General features: G+C 43.8%; 1 protein-coding gene across 1 annotated transcript in view; it reads right to left on the reverse strand.

Moving 5' to 3' along the window:
* Positions 1-3,716: 3,716 nt before the first annotated feature.
* The window catches only part of LOC311138100 (polyhomeotic-like protein 2), a 46,769-nt gene continuing 37,000 nt past the window's right edge, over positions 3,717-13,485 (reverse strand). Inside the window, exons 8-15 of the mRNA XM_084172764.1 lie at positions 9,675-10,027; positions 9,325-9,508; positions 7,238-7,443; positions 6,599-6,731; positions 6,349-6,469; positions 6,078-6,198; positions 5,667-5,973; positions 3,717-4,292 (exon numbers count right to left, since the gene is read on the reverse strand). Coding sequence (XP_084028890.1) covers positions 4,138-4,292; positions 5,667-5,973; positions 6,078-6,198; positions 6,349-6,469; positions 6,599-6,731; positions 7,238-7,443; positions 9,325-9,508; positions 9,675-10,027 — 1,580 coding nt within the window. The 3' untranslated portion in view covers positions 3,717-4,137. The remainder of the gene's footprint in view (positions 4,293-5,666; positions 5,974-6,077; positions 6,199-6,348; positions 6,470-6,598; positions 6,732-7,237; positions 7,444-9,324; positions 9,509-9,674; positions 10,028-13,485) is intronic.

Raw genomic sequence — 13,485 nt, forward strand, 5'->3', positions numbered from 1 at the left:
ACTGTTGTACAAGCACTACCCTCTAAGCACCACTAGAGGACAGGATACATGTGACAAAATAACCAAGTTACTATCCTGAACAAAAATATAAACGCAACCAGCAAAGTGTTGGACCCATGTTCCATGAGCTGAAACAAAAGCTGAAATAAAATATCCCAGAAAAGTTTCATATGCACAAAAAGCTTATTTCTCTCAAATGTTGTGCACAAATTTGTTTATATCCATGTTAGTGAGCATTTCACCTTTGCTAAGATAATCCATCCACCTCACAGGTGTGGCATATCAATAAGCTGATTAAACAGCATGATCATTAAAACAGGTGCACCTTCTGCTGGGGACAATAAAAGGCCACTCTAAAATGTGCAATTTTGTCACACAACACAATGCCACAGATGTCTCAAGTTTTGAGGGAGTGTGCAATTGCCATGATGACCGCAGGAATGTCCACCAGAGCTGTTGCCAGAGAATTTAATGTTAATTTCTCTACCATAAGTCAATGTCGTTTTAGAGAATTTGGCAGTACATCCAACCGGCCTCACAACTGCAGACCAGGTGTATGGCGTCGTGTGGGTGAGCGGTTTGCGGATGTCAACATTGTGAACAGTGGGGTTATGGTATGGGCAGGAGGCATAAACTACGGACAACTAACACAATTGCATTTTATCGATGGCAATTTGAATGCACAGAGATACCGTAACGAGATCCTGAGGCCTATTGTTGTGCCATTCATCTGCTGCCATCACCTCATGTTTGAGCATAATGAACAGCCCTATGTCGCAAGGATCTGTACATATTCCTGGAAGCTGAAAATGTCCCAGTTCTTCCACGGCCTCCATACTCACCAGACATGTCACCCATTGAGCATGTTTGGGATGCTCTGGATCGATTATGTATGACAGCGTGTTCCAGTTCCTGCCAATATTCAGCAACTTCGTACAGCCATTGAAGAGAAGTGGGACAACATTCCACAGGCCACAATAAACAACCTGATCAACTCTATGTGAAGGAGATGTCGCGCTGCATGAGGCAAATGGCAGTCACACCAGATACTGACTGTAAAGAACTGCAATTCACCCAAAGGATCAGTGAAGCCATTGGTCTTGCTACTGCACTGAACATGCCATAGTATCAAACTCAAGCACATATAGATTTTTACACAAAAAGAATAAGAACTATATATAACTGATTATGTTGCAGATTATTTATCATTGAAAAATGTTGCGTAACAAATTCAGTTATTTGATAAATACAGGCATTTGACAAAGTACTCAAACAAATAATTAAAAACACAATTGACCATTCATTACATGACAAGCACAAGTAAACAAGATTTTTATAAAAACACTAAAAAGACACCTCCCTCGAGCCATGATATTTACATGTTTGCATATTTCTAAATACTTAATTTTCATATAACAATTATGGATAACTTAAAAAGCAAATGCAGGCATGTAATTCCTTACAGGTAGCTTTAGACTCCTACAGAACTAACAGTCTTTCCCAGGAGCAAAATAGCTCGACAACTCAAACTAAACCTAACTTTTGAATTTCAGGCCAAATCAAGTCATTTTGGTTGTTTTAATTAAAACTAAAGAGAATAGAACCAATCATTTTAAGGGCTAGTGGAGTAAGAGATATGATGGTGAATGTCCACAGTGAGTTCCTTGAGTTGGGTCTTTTCAGCCCTGGGGTCAACCCATAGATCGTATGGGTCAAGAAGACCTACAGTCATAGAAGACCTCACAGGATGTGAAATCTGACCCAGGAATAAATAAAGTATGGCATGATGTCTTGGTAAATCACGTTTGGAAAAAGGTTTAGTGTCTTCTAAGCCAGTACAATGTACAGGGAAAGTACGATTTTGTACATGAAACCAAAATCAATGTCACAAACCAAAATCAAGCAATAGCGTAAACTGCTCTGAGCACAGTCAAATGCCATGCAGTGTATGTGTATAGTTGGTGATCATTACGAAATGGAGCTTAGCATCTGTTGGATAAGACTCAGACTGGTGACAGCTTTCATTTGTCCCAGGACACACAAAGTACATGTATGGCTGTCAATAACATCAGATCAGCACCAAAAGAAACATACTACGTATGCAGTCGATTATAATTAAATTCAGATTTATATTTCAGGAGAAAGTATTTCATATAACGTACCAGTCAAAAGTTTGAACACACCTACTCATTCAAGGGTTTTTCTTTATTTGTACTAGTTTCTACATTGTAGAATAATAGTGAAGACATCAAAACTATGAAATAACGCATATGGAATTATGTAGTAACCAATAAAAGTGTTAAACAAATCAAAATATATTTTATATTTGAGATTCTTCAAAGTAGCCACCCTTTGCCTTGATGACAGCTTTGCACACTCTTGGCATTCTCTCAACCAGCTTCATGATGTAGTCACGTGGAATACATTTCAATTAACAGGTGTGCCTTCTTAAAAGTTAATTTGTGGAATTTCTTTCCTTCTTAATGCATTTGAACCAATCAGTTGTGTTGTGACGTGACAAGGTAGGGGTGGTATACAGAAGACAGCCCTATTTGGTAAAAGACCAAGTCCATATTATGGCAAGAACAGCTCAAAGAAGCAAAGAGAAACCACAGTCCATCATTACTTTAAGACATGAAGGTCAGTCAATGCGGAACATTTCAAGAACTTTGAAAGTTTCTTCTAGTGCAGTCGCAAAAACCATCAAGCGCTATGATGAAACTGGCTCTCATGAGGACCGCCACAGGAATGGAAGACCCAGACCTCTGCTGCAGAGGATAAGTTCATTATAGTTAACTGCACCTCAGATTGCAGCCCAAATAAATGCTTCAGAGTTCAAGTAACAGACACATCTCAAAATCAACTGTTCAGAGGAGACTGCGTGAATCAGGCCTTCATGTTCTAATTGCTGCAAAGAAACCACTACTAAAGGACACCAATAAGAAGAAGAGACTTGCTTGGGCCAAGAAACACGAGCAATGGACATTAGACCAGTGGAAATATGTCCTTTGGTCTGATGAGTCCAAATGTGAGATTTTTGGTTCCAACAGCCGTGTCTTTGTGAGACGCAGAGTAGGTGAACGGATGATCTCTGCATGTGTGGTTCCCACCGTGAAGCATGGAGGAGGTGGTGTGATGGTGTGCTTTGCTGGTGACACTGTCAGTGATTTGTTTAGAATTCAAGGCACACTTAACCAGTACGGCTACCACAGCATCCTGCAGCGTACGTCATCCCATCTGGTTTGCGCTTAGTGGGACTATCATTTGTTTCTCAACAGGACAATGACCCAAAACACACCTCCAGGCTGTGTAAGGGCTATTTGACCAAGAAGGACAGTGCTGGAGTGCTGCATTAGATGACCTGGCCTCCACAATCAGCCGACCTCAACCCAGTTGAGATCGTTTGGGATGAGTTGGACCGCAGAGCGAAGGAAAAGCAGCCAACAAGTGCTCAGCATATGTTGGAACTCCTTCAAGACTGTTGGAAAAGCATTCCTCATGAAGCTGGTTGAGAGAATGCCAAGAGTGTGCAAAGCTGTCAAAGGCAAAGGGTGGCTACATTGAAGAATCTCAAACAAATCAAAATATATTTTATATTTAACACTTTTTTGGTTACTACATGATTCCATATGTGTTATTTAATAGTTTTGATGTCTTAACTATTATTCTACAATGTAGAAAATAGTAAAAATAAAGAAAAACCCTGGAATGAGTATGTGTCCAAACTTTTGACTGATACTGAATACCCATATCTCTCTTTTCAAACAGGCTCAAAGGTATCCTTGCAGTGCTTTTAGCACTATTAGTGCCATTATTCTAAGGCAGTCAGTCCATTCAATTTCCTGTAAACTGTTCTCTTTGACAGCCAAAGGGATGAACAGTTGTCTATCTATCTGTTTGCAGGCCATGACTAAATGTACCGTGAAGTAGCCAATCCAAAGGTGGGATGAAAGATGGTAGTGCAGAGGTAAGGTAGTCATCAGTGCAATGGCGACATGTTTCGTCTTGTCCCAGAGTGTGACTCCTTCCCACCAAACACAGACAGACATATGCACATGCACTCATTCGCACACCATACACAGACATACAAACACATACAACAAACACACAAACCAGCACTATATCGACCCATCATGGCTAAGAGTCTTTGAGCATGTTGATGTGTGCGTAGATCTTAAGTGCAGGTCCCAGTTTAATATTCATGGCACTCATAAGGTGGTCCTCTTTTAGTAGAAGCATGGCCTGCCCGTCTATCTCCTGCGAGCGGAACTCATCTGCTATCTCCTGGCAGCCTAGGAACAACAAGCCACAGTGAACCAGTTAAATAATGATCTAATTTCAAAGACAATCCACTGATGAATGAATAAACTTTATTGATCCCCATAGGGGAAATAAGCGTACTATCATCACAACATCATACCTACAGAAGAATGTAGTTATGGTGTAGGCCTAGCTAAATGCACTATATATACAAAAGTATGTGGACAACCCTTCAAATTAGTGGATTCAGCTATTTCAGCCACACCCGTTGCTGACAGGTGTATAAAATCGAGTACACCGCCATGCAATCTCCATAGACAAACATTGGCCTTACTGAAGAGCTCAGTGACTTTCAACGTGGCACAGTTATAGGATGCCACCTTTCCAACAAGTCAGTTTGTCAAATTTCTGCCATGCTAGAGCTTCCCCGGTCAACTGTAAGTGCTGTTATTGTGAAGTGGAAACGTCTAGAAGCAACAACGGCTCAGCCGCGAAGTGGTAGGCCACACAAGCTCACAGAACGGGACCGCCGAGTGATGAAGCGCGTAGCAACACTCACTACCGAGTTCCAAACTGCCTCTGAAAGCAATGGCAGCACAATAACTGTTCGTCGGGAGCTTCATGAAATGGGTTTCCATGGCCGAGCAGCCGCACACAAGCCTAAAATCACCAGCACACAAGCCTAAGATCACCATGCGCAATGCCAAGCGTCGGCTGGAGTGGTGTAGCGCTCGCCGCCATTGGACTCTGGAGTAGTGAATCACGCTTCACCATCTGGCAGTCCAATGTACGAATCTGGGTTTGGCGAATGCCAGGAGAACACTACCTGCTCCAATGCATAGTTCCAACTGTAAAGTTTGGTGGAGGAGGAGTAATGGTCTAGGGCTGTTTTTCATGGTTTGGGCTAGGCCCCTTAGTTCCAGTGAAGGGAAATCTTAATGCTACAGCATACAATGACATTCTAGATGATTCTGTGTTTCCAACTTTGTGGCAACAGTTTGGGGAAGGCCCTTTCCTGTTTCAGAATGACAATTCCCCCGTGCACAAAACGAGGTCCATACAGAAATGGTTTGTCGAGATCGGTGTGGAAGAACTTGACTGTCCTGCACAGAGCCCTGTCCTCAACCCCATCGAACACCTTTGGGATGAATTGAAAAGCCGACTGCAAGCCAGGCCTAATCACCCAACATCAGTGCCCGACCTCACTAATGCTGTTGTGGCTGAATGGAAGCAAGTCCTCGCAGCAATGTTCCGACATCTAGTGGAAAGGCTTCCCAGAAGAGTGGAGGCTGTTATAGAAGCAAAGGGGGACCAAGTCCATATTAATGCCCATGATTTTAGAATGAGATGTTCGACGAGCAGGTGTCCAAATACTTTTGGTCATGTAGTGTTTGTATGAGACTGACCTGGAAGGGAGTGGATGAACTCGTAGACTTCCTCTACATTCCACTTGGTGGGGTTATTGGGCAGGAAGTGCTTAGTGAGGAGTGGTAGCGCTCTGCCCTGGGTGGCCTCTTGGTCTGAGCCTCTCCCTGCCTGGTGTGACAACGCCTGGGGTGCTGGGGGCCCTGAACTGGCTCCTGACAGGGGTGACGGAGTCTCCTCATAGCTGGACATGTCAGAGCAGAGGCTGGACTCCTCCTGGCTGGGTTGGGAGGGGAGCGGGGAGGACACTGAACCCCCCTTGCTCTGCTGAGGTGTAGGGGATAGCTTCTGAAACACAAAACCCATGACAGTCAGCCCTGGTGTCACTGAGGGGAGCATGTTAATTCACAGGAGAGTTGTCCTGTCAGTGGAGAAGTAGGAGAGGATCCTACCTGCTTCTTAGGCTCGACACTCTGGCGGCAGCTGTTGTGTGACCTTCTGCGCCAGCGGTTGGATGCTTTGCTCCTCTCTGGACGGAAGAGGCCTATCCGCTTAGTGCACCCAACATTATACCTGTTCCACAACAACAACAAGGATAATAGCTGTTATGGCCACTCCCATTCCAAGATAACACTACTGAGAAGCTCTGACCCTGAGGGATTTAACCCACTCAAAGGATCTTTGTACATATTCATTAGAAATGGCCCATCAAATGTGACTTACCTTTTCGCACACACCATGGAACAGAACCGTTTTGACCCCTTGAATTTGTAGGCAAAGTCCACCCAGCCACAGAATTCACAGATCAGTTTGGGGGCATCTGAATCCTCTTGGTCTTTTAATTCTGTGTGCAAATCAAAATAATCGAACAATAACATCTCTTACATCTGAATTGTTAGTATTTATAAAGTCCATTATGGGGTTTATAGCCAAATATCATGGCTTTAATCACTCGAGCCATGAACTCTCTTACCTTGAGGGGTCAGCTCCTCTGTCTCAGAGTCTGTGGTGTTGGTCGGGTTACTAACAGGGGTCTTGTCTGGGTCAGAGGAGAGCTGCTCATGCAGCTTCTTTGGGCTGTCCATCATTACAGGCAACCGCTCAATCTGGTTACGACAGATCGTGACAAATTAATGCCACTCTTTCCAAGCTATGACAGCAATACAATGGTAAACTTACCATGCTGTGTCCATAAGCTATAATAAAGCCTGAGAAAAGACTTAGAAATGTTCAGCAAACATCCACTAGGATACAGTCTTTAATCGATAAGTAAAACAGGCACCTACAAAGTCACTCAAGTGTGTGTATCAACATTTTGCTCAGAATGATAACACTGGGAAAGGTGGTCTTAACATGCGTGTGCCTTCTTTCACAGACATCTCTGTATACACTGCTTTGGAACAAATTCTGTACTACAGTAGGCTACTAAAATGAATGACGAAGTTAAACAATAGAAAGGCATTGCCCTTTGTCATTGCTTAGCACAGTGAGTGCAGTTGATTGTTTGTATGTATTGCTAATAGGGACATGCCCCTGTGGGAATGGACTCTTGAGATGGTGACATGTTGTTTACTGGTAGCTGCTAAGGAGTACCATGGGAGAGGGCACTTACAGGGAAGGGTTCAGCTCCCTCCTGGATGACAAAGCCCTCGATGACGTGGGTGAGGACCTGGGGCTTGACGATGGCCTGGGGTGGCTTGTTCTCGCCATTCTGGGGGGTGCTGCCGGTCACAGTGGGTGCCTCGTTCTCATTTCCTGAGGTCATGGCTGGGGGTGGTGTACCAGGTGCAGCATTCAACCTCTTGGTAGTAGGGACTCCTGCCAATGACAAATCAAAGCAGCAGTTAACACATTGCATCACGTTCAATTATGTGGCCAAAATGTGTACACAATGTTTAAGAATTGATTAATTTCACTTTAATTATGCTAAAATATTTATTAAAAGTATGTACTGTGATCTCTGCTGTAAAGTGGTTCAAGTACTCAAGCACATTTGCATCATATACTGTATCTATCATACACCTGCCAAATCATGTGCGAAGGAGTCCACTTCCATTACCAAGCGTTTGTAATGTCACTCACTAGACGCGTATTAGTTACTGATGTAAATTGATCACGATAACAAAATATGAAAAGAAAACAACTGGCTGTCAAAAGTAATTCGAGTCCAAAACAGCGCTCATTTTTGACGGGTCGCCCACTAGTTTGTAATTTCCAAAGCAAAAACACGTATGGATACCGTAAACGAGTAGTAGCCTATGCATGAAAACAGCAGACGCTTCAGTGGCTGTTTGCAACCATGTAAAAAATCTTAAAAGTACTGAAAAAGTTAAACAACTGTCCCATTTCAAAAGGGAAATAACAAGAATTCGCTCACCAAAATTATTCCTGCTGCTTCACTTGCGCTTTTATCCGATTCAATACAAAAACACGCGCTGTCGCCTGCCTCTCTCCTTGAAAGCGAGAATTCAGTCAACCGTACAAAGCAGGCAAGACAGAGCGGAGACACTCGCTCGATCCAGCTCTGCTCCAATGGGGAGAGGCAGGCAGAGCTGAAGAATGAAATACTTGAATAAGGTACCGCCCTTTCTTTTTTCTCCATAGACAGGTACTCTGCTCTTATACTCTTACATTTCCACACATGAAAATAGAAACACTTCACTCATGTTGACAGATACATTTCTAGTTCTTTTCAAATCTATACATCTTAGCCCTGCAAATTCACAGGTCTCAAGTCTATCTGAGCAACTATTGGCATACAGGAACCACTTCATACGAATGTAGGTCCTGTGACCCAATGTAGCAGACAATTCTTGCAAACCAATTGATATGGCAACATACTATACTGCACATTTCTTGGTTTGTCTGTCAAAAGATGCACAATAAATACCAGGGACTCCATTAAAACCAGGAGCAGTTGGCTATTCTGCAACTTTGGGTTATGTTCAACCACTCAGCAGGCTCTGAATGTGTTGCAATCTGGTCCAAGCAGACAGCTAGAGGTCCTGCAGGCCTGCCTCTCTATTTTTAGACATCAAAGATAACTCTGTCTGTTTATTTTGAACAAGTGGAGCGCCTAGACTATGCATTCACACCCAAGCATAAAAAGGAGCCTTGTGGCTTTACATATTTCATTTTTACAAGAAAAGTAGCAATAAAAATGAAAGCTCTTACTATAATCTGTATGTTCAGCATTTTGAATGAGCGAGGGTGTGCGAGTGTAAGACTACCATCATAAAACACAGATTATTTTCCATTTGAGTAAAAGATAGATGGATAGATACACACACATCTATCATTTAACTTTCCTAGACTGGAACACTGTGTTCACTGCTCCTCAATGGTCCCATTGGGGATAATCAGACAAAATTCTTCACCCTGACCCAAACCACGAGCACACAGCTGACAATAAACAGTGAGACAACAGATCTCCCACCTGGAGAGCAGAACATAGCAGAGCGGCTTATCTTTGGTCTGGCTCTCCAAGGTTGTAATTGGTTGTAAAAATGATATGACAACAATAGACCCCCAGTAAATTGGTTGTATATATGATATGACAACAATAGACCCCCAGTTAATTGGTTGTATATATGATATGACAACAATAGACCCCCAGTTACAGTCCTGCCTCCAGGCAACATAACTAAGAAAGGGGGTGATAAAAACATGTTAACTTATTTTAAAAAAATGTCCTGTTACCTTGTGGTTGGCTGATGGGCGTGACTGGGTCAGTCTTGGGCTGCTCTGTTGGCTTGGTGTCTTGTGGTGGAGACGGGGTAAACGGGGTGGGCTGCTGCTGTACACTGGGAGTCGGGCAGCGCTCTCTGACCACCAATGTCGTCGGCTTCTCCTGTCCTTTACTGTCCTGGACCAATCTGGAAGCCTGAGAGTCCGTAATAGAATAGCGGGAGAGAGAGTTTAGTGAAACAATATTTGAGTAGTGATTAGAGATTACTGATATACAGAATTTTGTTTACTGATGCATTGTATATTGTGAGAGTGATCCTCTCCCATTTCCATACTTCTTGTTGTGATTGCTGCGTACTCACCTGTGAGAGTGCTGGTTGTATCTGGAGGTTGATGGCTGTGAGTTGCACTGGCTGGGCTTTGGCCTGGCTCAGGCTGGAGTGAAGAGCATGTGGGCTGATGGTGGAGTGGAAGATGGTTGCCTGCTGGCTGGGTGTAGAGGGCTGGTGGTGAGAGGCGGGCTTGGGCAGCACAGGGATAGGGCCTGCTTGGCTGGGGGACTGGGGGACCAGGGAGGGAGTCTGCAGGTGGGACTGGATGGAGGCAGTCTGCAGTAGCTGTCCCTGGGTCCTCTGGGAAGCCTGGGTCTGCTGGATCACAAACTGCTGCTGCTTATGCTGCTGGACCAGGGAGTGGGGCTGGATCTGGGTGTATGCTGTAACAGAAATCGAGAAATCGTATACATAAAACAAATCTGACAGTTAAGTCTGTACACAAAAGGAAAATGGACTCTACCCTAACTCAAAAAAGAATGGAAGAGTGGAACTCTGTAAAATAATGTTTGTTTCTATACTCTCCTTTGCCAGTATACCTATTGTTGACAAAATGTAACATCAAAACCTTGTTGAAAAGCACAAGACAGACTTGCCCTAAACCGTTGTCAAGGTTTTGACCAGTCACTAATGTCTCCAAAGGGTCTATCATCAGCTGACAGGGCTTTTGCTGACAAAATGACAACCAGAGCCCATATATTCCCAGAACCAATCATGTATTGTACTGTGCTTTAGTGAAAAGTACTCTACACACCAATAGTCAGAGTAGCCCCGGGCCAGACATGTGCATGAGGAAAGCAAGAGGGCAATATAATAAAAAAAGAAGTCATTTAGCAGACGCTCTTATCCAGAGGGATTTAAAGGAGCAATTAGGGTTAAGTGCCTTGCCAAGGGTGAATCGAACTAGCGACCTTTCGGTTACAGGCTCAACGCTCTTAACCGCTAGGCTACCTGCCACCCTGGGCCAGACATATGCAGGAGGAAAGCATCAGGGCAATAAAAAGCCAATGATCTATGACATGCTGTATGTAGTCATCTGTGAATCAATCCCCCAAGCCTTCAGTTGCCTAAACAATTTTCCCTAGGAAACAATGAGGTTGGATCTGGCCCTCATCATTACTGAAATATAGAGAAAGGGTTGTCATGCATCATCTCTCCTAGGAGCTGTTAACCTGTTTGTCTCAGGAGTAAGCCCTAGGGTTTTACAGTAGCTTCATGATTTTAGTAAACTGAAAGTGTCTATCTTTAACCTTTGTGGATCTCTTTTGATTACAGATTGATGCCAAAGATATAAGGGTCCCCACCCTTATCCGTATCTTTTGTGCAGGATAGGCTACCTCTGGTATGAATGTTTCTCTGTAACCACAGTCTCTACCCTGCAGTGAAAAAAATAGACGTTTCCATCCGGCAGAATTGCATGTCATTAGTCATTATACCACAGGATCTGCTGGAAAGTGTTTGATTTTCACGTGACAAAACTCTATGTAACCCACAGCATGTGGTTAGCTATGGTTTCACTAAGTACAGGGTGAAGACCGACACATCTTTCAGAAAGTATTATGATAAAAGCCCTGGACGGATACTCTCAATTACATGATAACACAGTAAAGTTCTACCTACCACCCAGCCCTCATTAAGGATAAATAGAAAACAGAGGCTGTATAATAATGGCTTTCAATTCAGAAAATAGGCCTAGCCCTTGTGTGAATAGATGAGTGGATTTCCCAACCACTGCTCACCGGATACAAGAAACAGCACTCAGAATCCTGCTTGACAGCTTTCTCAAGCATTTTAATGAGTAACAGAGAAATGTCTTGGAAGGAGAGGAAGGGGGATTCATTTAAATGCCTTTTTCTCCCTCAAGGCCTTGGGATTAAGGAGTGGAATGACTCAGGCCCCCACACCCCCCCCCTATGGACCCACTACGCTACCACTCCCCCATGCCTGTGTGTTGTTTCAGGATGTCTAGAGGAAATGTTTCAACAGCAGACCTTGGAAAATCCCTGGGTTTCTGCAATCGACTGCTGCTGCTTTAGTTTAGAAACATCACCCACACGTCAGTGTAACTCACTTTACACACGTCTTAACCCAGCTTGAGAAAAACTACTCATTGGCCAGCTTATTAGGTACACCCATCTAGTACTGGGTCGGAACCCCCTGTTACCATGAAGGGATGCACCTGGCCAGCAACAATGTTCAGATACGCTGTGGCGTTCAAACGTTGCTCAATTGGTATCAAGGGACCTAACGTGTGCCAGGAAAACATTCCCCACACCATTACACCACCGCCACCAGCCTGTACCGTTGACACCAGGCAGGATGGGGCCATGGACTCATGCTGCTTATGCTGAATCCTGACTGCCATCAGCATGACGCAACAGGAACCGGGATTCGTCGGACCAGGCAATGTTTTTCCACTCCTCAATTGTCCAGTGTTGGTGATCTCTTGCCCAATGGAGCCACTTTTCTTGTTTTTATCTGATAGAAGTGGAACTCGGTGTGGTCGTCTGCTGCAATAGCCCATCCGTGACAAGGACCGTTGAGTTGTGCGCTCCGAGATGCCGTTCTGCACACCACTGTTGTACTTTGCCTATTTGTGGCCTCCCTGTTTGCTTGCATGATTCTTGCCATTCTCCTTTGACCTCTCTCATCAACGAGCTGTTTTCGGTCACAGGACTGCCACTGATTGGATGTTTTTTGTTTGTCGCACCATTCTCGGTAAACCCTAGACAATATTGTGCTTGAAAAGCCCAGGAGGCCGGCTGTTTCTGAGATACTGTAACCGGCACGCCTGGCACCGACGATCATACCACGCTCAAAGTCACTTAGGTCAGTTGTTTTACCTATTCTAACGTTCAATCGAACAGTAACTGAATGCCACAATGCCTGTCTGCCTGCTTTATATAGCAAGCCACGGCCACATGACTCACTGTCTGTAGGACTGAACCATTTTCGTGAACGGGGTGATGTACCTAATAAACTGAGTACATGTCAAACATATCTCTACTAATTGTGTTTTAAGTGCTTGTTAAAGGAGTAAGCAATGGAGATACTATGTATGGGTACATGGAAGCACTCAAGGGCTTGGTGAATTAACAGAGAATGGGGAGATCCTTTCAGGTATAATAATACACTCAGTCCAAACATAAACGGATGCTTAGCTAAAACCAACTTAAAGCTATGCTTCAAATCACAAAGACGACTGAAGAGAAGACTTGACGCTAGGGCTGGATTTTTTTTGACAAAACGGAAAACCACAGTGCAATTAGCAGGGGCATATAACCAGACTGTTAGTCTTCAAGGTGGTCTTTGTGGGGTTTGATGCGGTGCTGTTCTGTGGGTGTAGTAGGGTGCTGGGAAGACTTCTGTCTGCCAAGGAGGTGCTGATGAAAAGACTAAAGTACACAATGAACGGAACAGCTGCTTCCAGCCAATCCCTATTCAAGGGAAAACGAGCCCCTGTCTGTGGTAGGAATAGCAGACACACTGCTGCTCCCACAAGATCTGCTCTCTTCTTCTCTCCAATGGCTCAATTACTACTCTGTACTAAAATAGACGGCAACACAATAAACTAAGCCTATTCCTGTGCTGTGTTCTCTCACACCATGTTGAAAGTGAAACTGCTTTAGACATTTGTTATGTAGCCTATTATTATTATTATTGAGGGGTAGATTGGACTTGTGTTTCATTGAAGTCTAACCTTCTTCAAAATTACAACATTCTGTTGCCTAACAGAGTAAAGGCGTCCACATGCTTCAGAACCTAAACAGTTCGGAAGAGTTTGTGCATATACTACGACAAAATTTTGTGACGTTTTTGTTTGTTTTGGACTTCGGTTAGT

The sequence above is a fragment of the Coregonus lavaretus genome (genome assembly GCF_964263955.1).
Source record: "Coregonus lavaretus genome assembly, chromosome: 12".
NCBI lineage: Eukaryota > Metazoa > Chordata > Actinopteri > Salmoniformes > Salmonidae > Coregonus > Coregonus lavaretus.